Here is an 18,643-nt window from a genome sequence, read left to right as displayed (position 1 = left end):
TGACTGATCGCACCCACATGCTGACAGACAATACGTGGCCGGCCCGTTCAATCTATACATCAAGACAGATGCTTTTCAGATTCTTCAGAGGATTAGCTGTCTTGTGGTTTGGGCTGCGTCTCTAAAGTCTGAGAGGTCTCTTCAGCGTAATCCTTCACTCACCCATAAGTCTATGGCGTGTTCTATATAGTTTTGACTATTATTATCAACATTTCCATAACTACCAGACTAAACAATATTCCGGCGGTTTCACTGCCTTCTGACCAAGGCGTTTGCTTTACTTTGTTTTCCTTTAGGCTTTGTATATACCTTTATGGCGGCAGGATTTTTCCTAACGTAATATGCACTACAATTGTCATGCAGCAACTGGATTAGGCACGTACAACCTATATACCTATTCTTCATCAATAAACAAGATGTATACAAATGCCACCACTGCCCCCAAGAGCCATATCATCACTGTGATGGATAACCCATTTAAACAGCAGAGCTATGTGTCGGATTTATCCCCCTAGACAAAAGACTGATAGGGGCATAAACGTGCAGCAAAGGATTTTGTCAAGATGCTACTTTCAGGGGGTATTTACACGGGAGCACATCCGCAGCATCTTTGACACAGCGGATGCGCTGCTGGCACACACAGAGTTACGGCACTGCAATCTTCCTGCTGCTCTGGGTATGTCTGCTTACGACTGCAGATTTCCCGCCGGTAGTCCCGAGCAGACACACAGAGCTACAGCAGCGAAATGGCTCTACTGTAACTTTCTGTGGTACCTAAAAGGGTTGTCTTGTAAAACACTATATTGTGAATGGGGTATAAGTGTGATCAGCAGCCCCCCTCTCAAGCTGAGCCAGTCATCCACAATGTTTCTCAAAGGTAAATCAAAGCTTCCCTCATCTCTCACCAATCAGCTGTTCCATGTGTAGAAACCAGATTACAAGCGTGGCAGTTCAGGGTTTAGCATAACCCTTTCCTTTTTTTCTAATTTCTGCTCACATAGCAAACCCAGTGCACCAGTAAGACATTCTACCCTCACATGACATCTACTACTGTACTGTGTAATCTGTGCCCCAGCCTGTCCAGTCCAGAGCACTTTCTCCATCTCTATGGCATGACAAAGCAGAGGAGTATGTGCTGTGATTGGGCAGAGATTTAGGGAAACAAAAACTTGTGTATGTACTACTAAACACCCCAGCTCTATTCCGCCCCTGAAATGGAAAACATTAGAAGGGGACTATGCATCATGAAGGGGAATAACCACAGCAAGAGGAAAAAAATAAACACTTTTTAAAGGACAGGTACCCTTTAACATTTCGTTGTTTCATCCATACAGTCAAAGGCCAAAAACATGATTTTATATGGACACATTTGTACAATGTAAAGTGGTTTGGGCACAATGTTAAGAGCCCCTTCTAATACTTTGACTACAGAAACACCTTTAGGTGTACAAAAACAAAGTTTATATACACTTTACCTATCTGGTGTAAGTTGGTATTAAGGGGATACTCCGGTCAAAAATTATTATTTTAAATTTTTTTAGCAACTGGTGCCAGAAAGTAAAACAGATTTGTAAATGACTTCTATATAAAAATCTTAATCCTTCAAGTACTTATCAGCTGCTGTATGCTCCACAGGAAGTTGTGTAGTTCTTTCTACTCTGACCACAGTGCTCTCTGCTGCCACCTCTGTCCGTGTCAGGAACTGCCAAGAGCAGGAGAGGTTAGCTATTGGGATTTTCTCCTGCTCTGGACAGTTCCGAACACGGGCAGAGGTGTCAGCAGAGAGCACTGTGGTCAGACTGGAAAGAACTACACAACCTCCTGTGGAGCATACATCAGCTGATAACTACTGGAAGGAATAAGATTTTTTAATCGAAGTAATTTACAAATCTGTATTACTTTCTGGCACCAGTTGAAAAAAAATAATTGTTTTCCACCAGAGTACCCCTTTAAGAGGTGCTCATGATGTACGATTGGTTGAAGGGTTTAGAAATGTCTGCACATAGAGCAGTGGTCTCAAACTGAGGCCCTCCAGATGTTGCAAAACTTCAACTCCCAACATGCCCGGACAGCCAACGGCTGTCCGGGCATGCTGGGAGTTGAAGTTTTGCAACATCTGGAGGGCCGCAGTTTGAGACCACTGACTTGGAGGGATCTCAATCACATCTAAGTAAGTAAACAAGGACCAAGGTGAAAAACACCACCTCGTCCTCCTGGAGAGAGCGGTGCCCCCATCTGACTGCTGAACTCGCCACCAGAGCTTTGTTTCCTAATTAACAGGACTGATATGTTTTCACCTTTAAAGGCCTTACAGCTCCCCAGAGCCATCAATCTACTGCAGCTCAATTACTGCACCGAGCTCGGGCCACAGCTCCACGAGGCAGAGAGGGTGGTTGCAGCAGGCGGAGGAGGGCAATATGAATATGCATGGGCTCTAAGTGGGTGATGGAATCATCATGGAGGGGTCAGGAGAATTTGCAGCAAAATAATGAAAGGAATTAATCATCTTACACTTTCGTCAGGCACTTAAGAACGCAAGTGCATTTTTTTTTTTCCAGGCGTGCAGTTAAGATAGAGAAAAAACCTGGCTCGGAGCCAGCCGCGAATTGATTCACAATCCTCTGAAATGGAAGTTTTTAATTTTCAAATAAGAAGAGGAGGTAGAAGAAAAAAAATTCCTGGGCTTGCGATTAACATACCAATTATCGCGATGGCCTAACAAACCGTGCTAATTGAAAACGGCGGTCAAAAGCTGCGCAAATCCAACCAGCTGGGATCCCGTATGGGGTGTTCAGTTGTTCACATTAAGTAAAACATTAAACAGAGCCATGAAATCCTGAAAATGTGTTATGATAACTTCATGTAAACAAGCACTTAACAACTGGCACATGGAGGGAAGCATTACGGCGCTCCGCACTTCCTCCCGCCCTGCTTTCATTATGGGGGAAAATCAGTTAAATTACGGCCAATGGCTCAGTTTATTTTAGGTCAAGAGAAATTATATGCTGATTTATGGCTTCACAGATCTGGTACTGTACGCGTGACAGCGCCAAGAAAGGATTACTGTAACTTTACAGCGCTATACCGTTTAGCCGCAATTACCCGCAAATAAACATCAGACAATTCCAATTTAAGATGGCTGACATCAAAAATGACATGGAAGCGGTTCTTTCTAGTGCATTATGTTGTCGCCAGCTTAAACAAACCAGCTTTGTTAGGAGAACGAGTACCAGATGAATCCCCATGCAGCAGTGCGGCCGCGGTTCCAGATGTTTGGAATCACATGCACCACTTACTCTAACATACCTTAGCATTCCCCTACTGTTCCCTGCTATATATTCAATCTTTCAACACGCATCAAGTTAAATTACAAAAATATACATCTCCATGTGCTCTCTGTCTGGCTCCATGCTCCTGCCTACTATTCCTCTTGGCGAGTAAAATCCCAATTTGTTAGATGCTTCCTGGGCTGCACATTTTGGCTCAAGAGAAGAGAACACCAAGCTGGCAAAGAGGCCTAGAAACCATAGCTGCCAGGACACAGACAGTTCTGAAGTGTTCTTAAAGGGGAATGGCAACATAATAGATACTTTGTTTTTCCTTTAGGTTCTATGCCCTCATGACAGTGCCACCATTAAAGGGGAATTCCCATCCTACAAAGAGAGGGTCAATCTGATTTAGCATTGCACCCTCCTCACAGTTTTTTGGGGTTGTTGGGTAATATATATAGCTGGATTTCATGCATATTTATGACTTCTTTATATTATGAATTATTAAATATTATTTAAATGTATACATTGATAATCAGACAGCTTCAGACAATTTACCATTACTTCCTTTACTTTCTCTAGGAACAGATTTAACATGTCTCCACTACAGTTTCCATGCAACGATAGATAAAAGATTTAAAAAAAAAGATAAAAAATGTAATTTCTTCTATAAAATGTGGGGATTGTATGTTCATTTTAGGGATGTCCCGATACAGATACTTGTACTCGTGCAAATGTCCCCGATACCTGCCAGCGGGACTCCCACCGGCAGGTATCAAGGAGGTAGGGTAAGCCGCCTGCACTCTCCACACGGATCAACCCGTGCCCATTCCCAAGCTTTGCAGCACGCTCATCAGCTGAGCGCGTGTCATAGCCGGGACCCACGTTAATCTTTTACACGTCATGATCAAAGTTGATCGCGGTGTCTAAAAGTCATGAGGTTAACTGCTGTTTAGCTCAGGGATGCTGATCGGGATCACCGCGGTGTCCTGATCAGCTGAGAGGACGGCTGGAGGTCCCTTACCATGCTCCATGCCCTGCAGCCATGGCAGGCAGAGTTAAAGGAGCGCCGATAACACTGATCAATGCTATGCCTCAGTGAATGCAATCTACAGATTGCAAGTAATAGTCCCCTATGAGGACTAAAAATTGTCAAAAAAAAGTGTAATAAATAATTATAAATATGAAATAACACATTAAGAAATGGCGTACACCCGGTCACCGGACCGTAACACTGCCACTGCAGGGCTGCAGCTTCATCCATAAATTATGGTATCTTTCAGCTTCCCCATCTTCTATTCATTGCATAGGACTGCTCTATTACCGGACCTGTTTAGGTGACACCAGCCTAGCAGCGAATCGTTTTGGGGATGCCTGAAGAAGTGCAGGCGGCCAATGATATAAGGTCCCCTGCATGGAAATGCTTTGGGACAGGGACTTGTACTTTTGCATTCTAAAAGAGCATTTTTTTGACCAGCTGCATATTTGTATCCCTTTACTATACTTTGCAGACATTTACGTCATTTGTAGTATATATATATTTTTTTTAATGCTTTTCTCACATGGGAATTATCACTTATTAGTTTTAGTGTACTTTTAAACCTTGATATTAAAACTTATGTTTTAATGGCCCCTCTCTCCATGGGACACATTTATTTTTTCCTAATGATGCCGAGAGGTCTCTTACTAGGTTCATGTGTGTACACATGTAGTTATTGAAAATATGAATAAACCCCTTCCGAAAAAAAATTTGGGTCTTCCAGCCAGACAATGACCCCAAACATACATCAAAAAGCACCCAGGAATGGATGGCAACAAAGCACTGGAGAGTTCTGAAGGGGCCAAGAATGAGTTTAGATCTAAATCCCATTGAACACCTGTGGAGAGATCTTAAAATTGCCGTTGGGAAAAGGTGTCCTTATAATATGAGAGACCTGGAGCAGTTTGCAAAGGAAGAGTGGTCCAACATTCCGGCTGAGAGGTGTAAGAACATTATTGATGGTTATAGGAAGCGACTGATTTCAGTTATTTTTTCCAAAGGGTGGGCAACCAAATATTAAGTTAAGGGTGCCAATAATTTTGTCCAGCCCATTTTTGGAGTTTGGTGTGACATTATGTCCAATTTGCTTTTTTTCCTCCCTTCTTTTGTTTAGTTCCAATAAACACAAAAGGGAATAAACATGTGTATAGCAGAACATGTGTTACTACAATCCTTTTCTGTGAGAAATACTTCATTTTCTAGAAAAATTTCAGGGGTGCCAACATTTACGGCCATGGCTGTGTATATATCTTTTTTTTAAATATAAAAAAAAGCCTTTTCTCTTGGTATCAGAGAGTACTTTAAATGGTATGGTGATATCCCTAGTTCATTTCCATAGACCTGCTTTACTGTGTCTTTTGATGATAATCAGGATGAGAAGACGCATAGATAGATGGGCTGTGAGAGCTACAGGAAATGGCTTTTTGCCTATTCCTGGAATGCAAGGAAACATCCCAGTCATAATATCTATTTTAATGGAGTATTCTGATCTTAAAGCGTTCCTATCATCTCCCCCAAATAATAAAAAACTGTTGTGTGTTACTCAGTACCTCACCCTGATCATGTACATCTAAGTTTTGTGTGTTTAGCCCCTATTGTGTATATATATATATATATATATATATATATATATATATATATATATATATAAATAAAACTAAATGTGTGTGTGTGTGTGTTTGTGTGTATGTATGTTCCAGCATCACGTCCAAACGGCAAAAGATATTAACATGAAACTTGGCACACATGTTACTTATATGTCAACAACAAACATAGGATAGGTGATTTAACCCTTACTCACCCCCATTTGCCAGGGGCGAGGTTTATGTTTAAAGTCCCATACAAGTCTATGGGAAATATATGTTCCTACATAACTTCCGTATGGCTGGAGATATTTCAATAATACTTGGTCACATGTTACTTATATGTCCACTTAAAATATAGGATAGTTAGTTTAACCCTTAACTACCCGCATTTGTGAGGGTCTGGGTTTTTGTTAAAAGTCCCATGCAAATCAATGGGAAATGTATGTTCTCACATAACTTCTGTACGGCTTGAGATATTTCAATACCTGGTACACATATTACTTACATGTCAAATAAAAAGATATGATAGTTAAATTAACCCTTACATACACCCTTATATAAAAGATGGTTTTTTGTTTCAAGTCCCATGCAAGTATATGGGAGTTCCAGTACCTTACTCCACAAGCTCCGCTCTGCATCTCCTGGTGAATGAGTCAATCCGGCCTACAAGCCGCACCCCATCTCGAAAAGACACGCCCACTGTTTACGCCCCACCCCTTTTATTATGCACCATTTTTGTGCATCGTTCTGGCTTGCAAATCACGCCCAGTCCCACAAAGCCACGTCCCCTTCTATTTTCAGCTTACATTATCTTCAACACAAATCAGTCCCCCCTGTGGACGGGATAGGAGGTCGCGATAGGAGGTCAAGATATGACTAGAATATATGAGGACGGGATATGAAGTCAAAAGCTTCCTCCTTTGTTGATTTTCCTCCCCAAAAAGGATTAGGGAGGAAAAACCAGGCAACGCTGGGTACAGCTAATATTTCTAATAAAAACAGCTTACATCAGTTGCAGTCTGGATTCTCATCTTCCCTCAGGGAAGGGGCATGTCCCTCTTGCCCTCACTCTACATGACTAAACTTCCGCCCTCACTGTGTCACTGAGCCCAGGAGGGAGCCTGGCAGTCAGCCAATCTCTGCAGGCTGCTCTGTAACCCTTTCCTCTCTGGATCTCCTCATCCTCTGATCCTCTTACATATTGCACGGCTGGCTGGGATTTGTAGTCACCAACACACATTATCTTATGCAATATGAAGGCGGAGCAGATGATTATATATGTTATCCTCTTAAATATTGCATAAGATAGTGTGTATGGGACTACAAATTCCAGCCAGTCATGCATTATGTAAGAGGAGCAGAGGATAATATATATCATGCAATGCATGACTGGCTGGGATTTATAGTCCCCTACACACAATATCTTATGCAATATGAAAGGGGAGCAGAGGATAAGAGATTATATATATATATATACACACACACACACACACACACACACCGCTATCCCAGTTAAAGTCACTGAGTCGACTGGCTGGGATTTGTAGTCCCCAACACACATTATTTTATGCAATATGAAAGAGGAGCAGATCATTATATATATATTTATATATATATATATATATATATATATATATACATACACACATACATATATTTATATACATATATATATATACATATATCTATCTATCATCCTCTGCTCCTCTTTCATGGTGCATAAGATATTGGTGTAGGAAACTACAAATCCCAGCCAGTTGTGCATTGCAACACAATATCAGTCTTAAATATATATTTATCTAATCTTCTACTCCTCTTACATATTGCATGACTGGCTTGGATTTGTAGTCCCCAACACACATTATTTTATGCAATATGAAAGAGGAGCAGATCATTATATATATATATATATATATATATATATATATATATATATACACATACATATATCTATCTATCTATCATACTCTGCTCCTCTTTCAAGGTGCATAAGATATTGGTGTAGGAAACTACAAATCCCAGCCAGTTGTGCATTGCAACACAATATCAGTCTTAAATATATATTTATCTAATCTTCTACTCCTCTTACATATTGCATGACTGGCTTGGATTTGTAGTCCCCTACAGACAATATCCTATGCAATATGAAAGAGGAGCAGAGGATAATATATATAATCCTCTGCTCCTCTTACATATTGCATTTTGGAACTACAAATCCCAGCCAGTCGTGTATTCTGACTGGGATAGAGCTATAGCCCCAGGCAGTACCTGTGATGGATGAGCAGCTGCAGCACGGCACGGGAATACATGCCTCTGTTTCTCCTTGTGGTGAGTGACAGGCCGGGAGCAGAGACTTCTAAAGCCCGCCCTCACTTCCTGTATTCCGACGGGCCAGAGCTGTTGCCACCATTGGTTTTCATATAGTGACGGCCAGAGATCAGCGTGGGCCTCTTTTGTGAGGACCCCTAGTGGGCACTTTTATACATGCAATTTATAAGTTAAATAAATAAAAAAAATAATTGAATGTATTTACAAATAATCATTTTATAGTGCTCTATTGTATATATCAAAAACATTTTTTGCGATAGTGGCCATTTAAGCCTATATGGCATATCCACAGGGCATATTCCCCACGGCTTTCTTGTGGATAAACAACCAACGAGCCCAAGAGCAACTGATAGTAAGGGGCAACACACTACAGCATATCCAATTTCTCTGATCCATTTCTCAGGAGATCTCTATAAAGTACAAGAGATTTTTCAAAACCAGAAGAAAAGTTGACCAATCAGATTGCTTCTTTCTGAAAAATGAAAGAAGCGATCAGATTGGTTGCTATGGGCAACCACTTTACGTTTCCTCTGCACAAGGTTTTGAAAAATCTCTCCCTTCATCTTTTCACAATTCGCTGATATTTAATACACTGTTTCAGCCCTAACAAAAATGAGGAATCTGCTGTTCTAAAGTGAATTTCTGTTAATGGCGTTTCCAAACCTGCCAAAAAAAATTCCAGGTGGCAGGGTTTGAAAGGGAACATTAAAAATAAACCCCTGGGCTTGCTCCCTGTCCTTCACCATTGCTGCTTTAGCCAGAAGTGTCTTAACGTTCCCCACACTGTGCACAAGACGCTGCAGTCAGTCACTGACATCAGAGGTCACATGCTCTTGCTGCAGTATCCTGTGCTCAGTGTACAGAGACGTCACCGGGTGTTGGACCAGGAGTGAGCAGAAGGGTGAAAAAAAAGTTTCATTTTCCCTCCTGATCGTTGCCCCCTGGCAAATTTTTGTCAAGTCCAGAAAAAAAAAACATTATTGAAAAAACTGAGAATTCCTAACAAAAGGTCTATAATATAGTGTATGCGATTTATTAAAACTGGTGTAGAGAATAGGCGGGGTGCATGTCCACTGCAATCGATCAGGGTCATAAAAAAAAAAGGGAGAGCTGGAATCTGGTTGCTATGGGCAAAGCCTCCATTTTTCTCTCGCACTAGTTTTGATAAATCTCCCTAATGAGTTTAGGGAGCATAAATATCTTACTACGGTATTCTGGAGAGCAGTCATATGGGGTAATAGAATAAAAATGTAGATGCAGCTCTCATATACCCCATATAACTAAAGCCAGATTGCAAATCTCTGCACAAAAATAGCATTGCAGAGCTCTGATGGTTAGGTCCATAGTGAAGCACCAGGATGTATGATTCTTGGTGCGGAAATGAACATCGCAGGACAGAGAATGGAGACGGCATGATTAGTGAGCGGCTGAAATACTAGCGGGAAACTGAAGGCAGATGACAGCCTCATTCATCACTGGCTTTCCCCACGGTATTATTTATATGGAGCCAGTCTCTTTGGGAACGGCTCATACCCACCTTATAACACCAGCTCCCTCCACAGCGGATCGAAAAATGATTTCAATCTCCATGTCCTCTCCTGTCACCTCTAACTGTGCCTCAATATTTGGACATCTGCTGTCTAACATGATTTTACAGGAGAGTCAGACAACCCACCGGCTATTGTATCTAGGTATAGACTCTCATATAATACATCACACTGAACAAAAGATGGAGCGGGGAAAGCACATATTCATCTGCATGGAGCAGCGTTTCCCAACCAGGGTGCCTCCAGCTGTTGCAAAACTACAACTCCCAGCATGCCCGGACAGCCAACGGCTGTCCGGGCATGCTGGGAGTTGTAGTTTTGCAACAGCTGGAGGCACCCTGGCATGGAGAAACATTACACAAGCTTTCCAATGACAGCTCTCTCTCTAATATATATATATAGATAGATAGATAGATAGATAGATAGATAGATAGATATATATATATATAAATAAATAAATAAATGGTATATAAACTATACAACCAATTTATCCACATTAAGGCACAAACCACTAATATAAAGGCTACATATAGACACAGCAAAAGGTGGAATAAGGAGAACAGATGTACATGGGAGAGTCCTGGAGGAAGGAAGCTCCACTCTATTACTTGGGAATCATCCTCATAATTCTTCTTAAGTCACCTGTACATTGCTAAAGATGGAATGAATCTAAGTAAACTGTATTTGGATAATTTACCAAATATCTACATAGACAGGTATATTAATGTACGAATTATGTAAGTAAACTTATGAATGTCATGACTAATCTTCAGCCATTGCTGGCTTTCCAGTCAGAGGTATAGAGAACGTTGTCAGATTTCATGTGTTACACTGCCACCTAGTGGACAAGATTAGTAAAGCTGCATTCACACCATGTTTTTGCAATACAGTTCCTGTATCAGGTTTTTGATGAAAAACGGATTCCTCAAAACCAGACTAAAAAAAACTGTATGAAAACAGTTAAAGAAAGAAAAAAAAAAAAGATACGTTTTTAAGTTTTAATTCCATTCGGTGTGCACTGCGCATGTGCAAACACAAAAACCATAATGTGCAAACCGGATGGAACCATACGCACATACAGTTCTCTACGGTTCTCATTGACTCCCATGTTAAAGGAATCGTATAGGGTTTCAATACGGTTTTTCACCCGGACAAAAAGCGTGGTAAGCTACGGTTTTGGGTACTGGAAAAAAAAAACGGACAAAACCGTACAAGATGCAAAAGTATACAACTGGATGCATCGTTTGGCATATGGTTTTCAATAGAGAGTCAATTAATAAGGTTTTTAACATGGTTCTGTACGGTTTTCAAATTGAAAATGTATACGGGAAGTGTATCGCAAAAACATGGTGTGAATGCAGCCCAAGATGAAAACAAAAAAGTAGAAAATGTAGCTTTGTAAGGTAACAAACACATTCAATATAAAAGTGTATGTTCACACAGTGGAAAGATGGAGATTCTGTCCGAGTGGCTGCTGCTGAAATAGTTTGGCGCTAGGATCGAACAGACTTGCACCGTTTTATACGGAGAGTATTTACGCCAAATTAAAACATGTTCATTCTTTCAGCATGTGAATTTCCGGGACAGAATTTTCCGCAGTGTGAATGGGTCAGTGGAGGACGCATTCACACCAATGCTAGAACAGTGCAGTGGAATCTCTGAGCAATCCCTGATCAGAATTCCTTAAGGTGATTCTATACCCTAAAAGCCAGCTGACTCTAAAGGGGTTGTCTGCTGTGGAAATTTATTTTTTACTAGAAGAAACTATTGATAAACTGATCACACACAGGCCGTCATCCTGCTGGTCAAGGAACCAGGGAAGTGTTTAACTCGCTTGCAGAGCCACCACTGGAAAAGTAAGACATTACAGATTTCCCAAAGAAGTTTTGGATGGGTGTGTTAGGTCCTCCAGGGCGAGACACTTTATATACATCCCCTACAGGTGGATTATTTACAAGTGTCAAGAATGCAAGAACCCCCACTAACTTGGGAATTAATAGAATGGTTTGTTGAGCTTTTGGCCCAAAATGACCAAACTCACTCACTCCAGTGGAAACAAATAGAAAACAAATGTTTTCAAATCAACTGGTGCCTAAAAGTTAAACAGATTTATAAATTACTTCTATTAAAAAATCTTAATCCTTCCAGTACTTATTAGCTGCTGTATAAAAACAGAGAAATGTGTGAATTTCTTTTCCTTCTGACAACAGTGTTCTCTGCTGACACCTCTGTCCGTCCCAGGAACTTTTCAGATTAGAATCATATCCCCATAGAAAACCTCTCCTCTTCTAAACAGTTCCTGACACGGACAGAGGTGTCAGCAGAGAACACTGTGGTCAGACAGAAAGGAACTTTGTACTGGAAAGCATTTTATTAGTAACACTGTGTGAGTATATAGTCCCAGCACGGCGAGTATATCCAATGAGTGTAGCACCACCTTTCTACCATCATAGCCTTGCAATAATAATGCTAAAACCAGAAGTCCTCCAAAAACCAGCAGAGTAATGGAAGCGCTGAGACCAGGATAAAAGTAAGGATTCTTACGCCTGATGAAGCGGAACTTCAGCGAAACACGTTGCATTGTGGGAATAAAGAATCCTTACTTTTATCGTGGTCTCAGCAATTCCATTACTCTGCTGGTTTTTGGAGGATTTCTGGTTTTATCATTATTCTTTGGTGCAGAGCAGCAGCAGAGACCTCCTTCATTCTATCCACACGCTAAGATCCATGGTTGTACTTGGAAAGGAGTGCAACCTTATCTGGTGAGCGCAATTCACAATGTTGCATGTGTCCCCCCCCCGACCATAAGATCTTACACTACGGAGTGCATTCCCTTGTTCTTTTTATTTTTGCAATAATAATGGCAGTGAGTGTACATGACCAGAGGTTGTCAGGCATTTAGTCTTTAATGTATATAAACCACTGTTGGATTTAGTAAAGACCAGATACAGGATCCTGCGTCACTGTTCAACAAGACCTCAATGTTTAAAGATGGCAACTGCTGGACCCTGTTCCATAAACTACAACAGTGACTCTGCACTGAGGACCTCCTGCCATTGAAGAAGTACCATATCCAGTGACCCCAGAATTGTACCACGTAGCTGCCCGGGGGAGCAATCTCTAGGAAACCCCCCCTGCTGATTGTGCTCAAGTGATAAATCTGCTATAGAACGCTGAAGCTTGGTGAGAAGATGTATCTCCATTATTACTGAACTGCTAATTAATCTTGAGCTGTCAGGTTGATGGGGGACCCTGCTAAGCTGGCTGACTTTCACATTCCTTCCCAAGCCTCCCTTGTAGAAGTAGCAGAAAAAAAAAATTAAAAGGTAAGGAAGCGGAAAGTTTCTGAGCACCTAATTAATGGGATGCCACTTGCAATTAAGCAGAACTCTGGTTAATTATTTTGGCAATTTCAAATATCTAAATTTATATTTTGTCTTGTGTAACATCTGATCTAACCTCATGAAAGCCACAAAGTCTTTCCCATCACTTGTAATGATTAGGACAAGAGACAAAACCCACCACAATGGTCTTCTGTCCGGAGTGGTTGGTGAGAGGAGTGGGCACACCCTACTTCAGTGTTTCCCAACAAGGGTGCCTCCAGCTGTTGCAAATCTACAACTCCCAGCATGCCTACAGCTGTCCGGGCATGCTGGGAGTAGTAGTTTTGCAACACCTGGAGGGGAGGCACCCTGGTTGGGAAACACTGCTCTACTTGGTCATTAGAGGGAAGCAAATCTACAGTAAGTTTCTACAAATCGGTATTTTAAAGGGGTACTCTGACGGAAAACATTTTTTTTTTAAACAGATTTGTAAATGACTTCTATTAAAAATCTTTACCCTTCCAGTACTTTTTAGCGGCTGTATGCTACAGAGGAAATTCTTTTCTTTTTAAATTAATTTTTTTGTCTTGTACACAGTGCTCTCTGCTGACACCAGATGCCCGTATCAGGAACTGTCCAGAGCAGGAGAAAATCCCCATTGCAAACCTATGCTGCTCTGGACAGTTCCTGATACGGGCATCTGGTGTCAGCAGAGAGCACTGTGGACAAGACAAAAAAGAAATTAAAAAAAAAAAAGAAAAAAAGAACTTCCTCTCTAGCATACAGCTGCTAAAAAGTACTGGAAGGGTAAAGATTTTTTTAATAGAAGTCCTTTACAAATATGTTTAACTGTCTGTTGATAAAAAAAAAAAAAAAAAGGTTTTACACCAGAGTACAAAAATCGCTTATCGGTTCATCTAGGCTTCAAAAACTACCTCCCCTTAAAAGTGCTCCAACTGCATGGAATTTCAGATATAGAAGTGGAACTACTTTTTCAAGAGGAAACAAAACAAAGACCGGTTTGTTAAATTCAGATTTGTAAGAAGTTAAAGGGGTGCTCCGCCCCTAGCATCTTATGCCCTATCCAAAGGATAGGGGATAAAATGTCAGATGGCCGGGGTTCCACTGCTGGGGACCCCCGGGATCTTCGCTGCTGGGGACCCCCGGGATCTCCGCTGCGGCACCGCGCTATCATTACTGCACAGAGCAAACTCGCTCTGTGCGCAATGATGGGTAATACAGGGGCATCGTTACCTATCCTTTGGATAGGGGATAAGATGTCTAGGGGCGGAGTACCACTTTAGGACCCATACACACTAGAGAATATCTGCTCAGAGAAATTCCAGGCAGACACTGCGGCATCGCCTAAAATTATCTGGCACCATCAGTGCACCGTCTCCATTGATGGCAATGCATTTTCAAGTGGATTCTTCTGAAAGAATGAGTCTGAAATCTGAATTCCCACAAGGGAATTTTCCCGTTGTGGAAATTAAGCAGCATGCCCGATTCAGCAGAATCCTATTGAAATCAATGGAGCTCTGCAGCACTTGAATTTCCAAGCAGAATTACTGTTCGTCGGCTGTCCAGGCATGCTGAGAGTTGTAGCTCTACAACAGCTGGAGGAATATTGGTTGGGAAACAATGTTCTAGTGTGCATGGGCCCTTATTGTAGCTTCACTCAAATCTAGTCATACAAGGTATAGCCTGTCCGCGACTTAGGACACAAAATTGTAAGATATCTGTAATATTCCTCCTCAGTACCATGCTCTGATAGTTTAATGGTAGCCTGTCCTTCTAGTCTGTGGCTGTACGGCATACACGGGGAGTCACCACATTCTGCAGACCCCGGTATACATGATTGGTTACATGCAAAAACATTATAATAGTCTACTGAATGGAATTGTTTTTCTCCAAAAAACCCTTTCTCATAAGAATATATAGATGTCAGAGGATGGCCGGTTCCCCACATGCAACTGTGTACAGACATTAAAAATCTTTTAGCCACATGAAAGGAAGAGGAGAGCGCCTACATAATAGGTGCAGAGTGACAGAATATCAGAGGAGATCAAGGGGACATGTGACATTCTGTCTCCTAAGAAGAGCTTGTAGTCGTTTGCTGGTCCATAGATCTATGATCCAACAGGAGCAATAAACAAAGTAATAGAGCCGAACCATAGCATCTGGCTCTGTTTATGTGTGCTGCATTATTATTTTAAATTAAGTGTCTTTTCCTTACAATTAAATGTAATTCAGATGAAACCAGCATTCTAAATGATGAGTTCCACTTTGCTAATATATAAGACTGTTATGGTGATTGATCTGTGCAGTATAGCTCTTTTACCACAGGCACCTCCTTTAAAGGGGTACTCCACTGGAAAACTTTTTTTTTTTTTTAATCAACTGGAGCCAGAAAGTTAAACAGATTTGTAAATTACTTCTATTAATAAATTGCAATCCTATCAGCTGCTGTATGCTCCACAGGAAGTTCTTTTATTTTTGGATTTCTTTTCTGTCTGACTAGTGTTCTCTGGTGACACCTTTGTCCATGTCAAGAACTGTCCAGAGCAGGATAGATTTGCTATGGGGATTTGCTCCTGCTCTGGACAGTTCCTGACATGGACAGAGGTGTCAGCAGAGAGCACTGTGGTCAGACAGAAAAGAAATTCAAAAATAAAAGAACTTCCTGTGGAGCATACAACAGCTGATAAGTACTGGATGGATTACGATTTTTTAATAGAAGTAATTTACAAATCTGTAACTTTCTGGCACCAGTTGATTAAAATATTTTTTTTTCCAGTGGAGTACCCCTTTAACTCCCTTAAAAGCAGCTGCCAAATACACCTATTCCGCTGCTACACTACCTGTGAAAATTACTTATAGCCCCGGGTGTACAACATAACTATAGACCAGGATGTATGTGCTTTAGTGGAGAGCCAAGAACATAGGTTAAAGCTATGAGGTAATGAGGAGACGAAGCGTCTTTCTACCAATACTTCTTCAACATGAAAATCTATCTAAAGTTTATATGTCGAGGAGTTGACATTTTTAACAAATGAATATACTGAATATGCATATGTGGCAGATAAGCTGCAGATTTTCCAGAGCAGTAATTCCTCAGCGTTTCCACTTCTAAAATCTTGGGGAAATTATCTATGTTGTCCATCCTTGTGCCAAATATTTCTTTAGGACTGTCTGTCCATGGTTTAGATTCATCTATCACTCTGGAGAACAGGACAGATTTATTACGTGCCCTGCACCAATAAGGTGGCTTGTGCCAGAACTCTGTCCAATTGTACAAACTGTTTAGACTATCTTCATTATGTCTACTTTGGGACAAAAATATGAGACAGAATTGAGCTCTTACTGGTGATAACTATGTCAAAGAAACACTACATTCAAACGACCCTTTTCAGGCAGAAATTGAAACTGTCTGGAGGGTCGCATGGAGGCATTCTTTCTGGGGTGAAAGTATTGGAGTTTTACATGTTACGTGCCAGGATTTTGGTGAAACAAAAGCCAAGAATGTGTTGTGAACTGATTGACAAATTCTCTTTTTTTTGGTGCCGAAATTCTGCATATATGCCCTGTGTGAAATTACCCTTAGGCCGGGTTCACATGGCAGAAATTCTGCACTGAATTCTGCATGGAATTCTGTATGGAAATTCTGCATAAAATTAATAGCCAATTCACTTCATGCTGCAGAAACTCCATGGAATCCCATTAAAGTGTATTGGCTATAAATGCATACAGAATTTTCATGCAGAATTCAACAGGTGTCAATCACAAAGCTTATCCTTGTCAAACTCTGTTATAAAAAAAAACATATATATTTCTAAATCATGTACAGAAAGCTTAGGCAATATGGCTGCCTAAATAATATGCAAAAAAATTATTTAAAAACGTCAAATTAGAAAATAGAAACAGATTTGAAAATCTAACTTGTTTCAGTATCTGGCTCTAAAAAAAAAAATCTAAGTTTCATAGATAAAGCTCACTTACGGTAACTAGGTACTTAATATATTGTCAGTTTTATAGCTGCCCTTTTGGTGTAGTGCAATATGACAGTGTGGCCTTCGGCTGTAAGATAATGTACAATCAATACAATGTGATGAGAATTTCATGCCAGATTAGGAAATTACCTCCTCAACATTTGAAGCTGTTTTTGCTGAGGTTTCCATGAAAATTAGACCATGTTCTCTGGCGAATGCTTCCCCCTCTTCTTTTTTTACTTCTCTCCTTGATTCTAAGTCACTGCAAAAAAAAATTTACATGTCAGAATGACTGTTCAAAAAAAATAACATCTGCAGCATGTAAATAAACAAAACTAGAGCAAAATAAAATGAACGTATCACAAAATGATCACATTGTGTAAATCAATATTATGTTAATCATATTTTCAAGAACTTTTGATGACTTTTCTTTTCCCGATGGCATTGGAGTTTTCACGCTGGCCTCTTAGGCTGACGCTGTGTTCGGTGGAGTAAAGCAAAAAAAAAATATAAAAATAAAAATATTATTAGATAAAAAAAAAACTGCCACATATGTCTGGCAGCAACTTTTCATCTCTCCTCTTTTAGAAATACATGCGCGCTCATCTGGGCGAGCGGAAGAGATAACATCTTCCCTATAATGCGTGAGGCAAAAAATACAGAATTCACCAATAACAAGTGACGAGTCACAACTCCCCCTTCACCAGGTCACAGACACTCATTAGAAAACTCTCCTACAGAAGTCAATGAGTGGTCTCCTGACTACAGGGCCAGGAACTATTCTTCGTATGCAGAATATTGGGCAGACTAAATGGGCCAAATGGTTCTTATCTACCAACACATTCTATGTTTCTATGTTACAGGTTACTATCCACAGGATAGGGGATAAGTGTTTTATCCTGGGAGGGCCTCACCGCTGGGACCCCCGCGATCTCCTGAACAGGGCCCACGCATTAGTGCTTAGTGACCTAGCGTCGACCTAGAGAAGTCGATGGTTACGCCCCCTCCCCATACAGTTCTATGGGAGAGGCACGAATGCTGCCTCCCCGCCTCTCCCATAGATCTACATGGAGGAGGAGTGTCGGCCACGGTGTCATGCTGCGGCCGGCACGCCTCCTGCACGGGAGAGCCGCGGGCCTGTGCAGGAGATCACGGGGGGGGGGTTCCCAGCATTCGGATCCCTCGTGATCAAGCACTTATCCATTATCCTGCAGATAGGGGATAAGTTGTTTTCGGCCACAGATGGCCTTTAAGTTATTTCTGGTTGCTGAAACAGAAAACGCAACAAGTTGGCTGTCACCATAATAATATATTTTAGAAAATAAGAATGTTTACTCACTGGTTTCATTAGTAAAATATATGCAAAAATTATCTTGTTTTAAAAAAAGGAAGAGAAAAAAAAAAAAAGAAAAAAGAAAACTGCAAGGAAACCAACAGTTCCTGGTGATATACATAAGAGGCGGTGTACCCAACTGTAAGCAATGCCATTCTGCGCTCATTTAATCTTTCATCCTAATACCTTTAATGAGATCAGATAAGCAAAATTAGCAATGCATAGGAGC

General features: G+C 40.9%; 1 protein-coding gene across 1 annotated transcript in view; it reads right to left on the bottom strand.

Moving 5' to 3' along the window:
* RAB2A (RAB2A, member RAS oncogene family) overlaps positions 1 to 18,643 on the bottom strand; it is a 116,445-nt gene that overhangs the window by 24,587 nt on the left and 73,215 nt on the right. The window contains exon 6 of the mRNA XM_056522014.1: positions 17,232 to 17,343. Coding sequence (XP_056377989.1) covers positions 17,232 to 17,343 — 112 coding nt within the window. The remainder of the gene's footprint in view (positions 1 to 17,231; positions 17,344 to 18,643) is intronic.

This window comes from Hyla sarda, chromosome 5 (genome assembly GCF_029499605.1).
Source record: "Hyla sarda isolate aHylSar1 chromosome 5, aHylSar1.hap1, whole genome shotgun sequence".
NCBI lineage: Eukaryota > Metazoa > Chordata > Amphibia > Anura > Hylidae > Hyla > Hyla sarda.
This window is presented reverse-complemented; position numbering and strand designations above follow the sequence as displayed.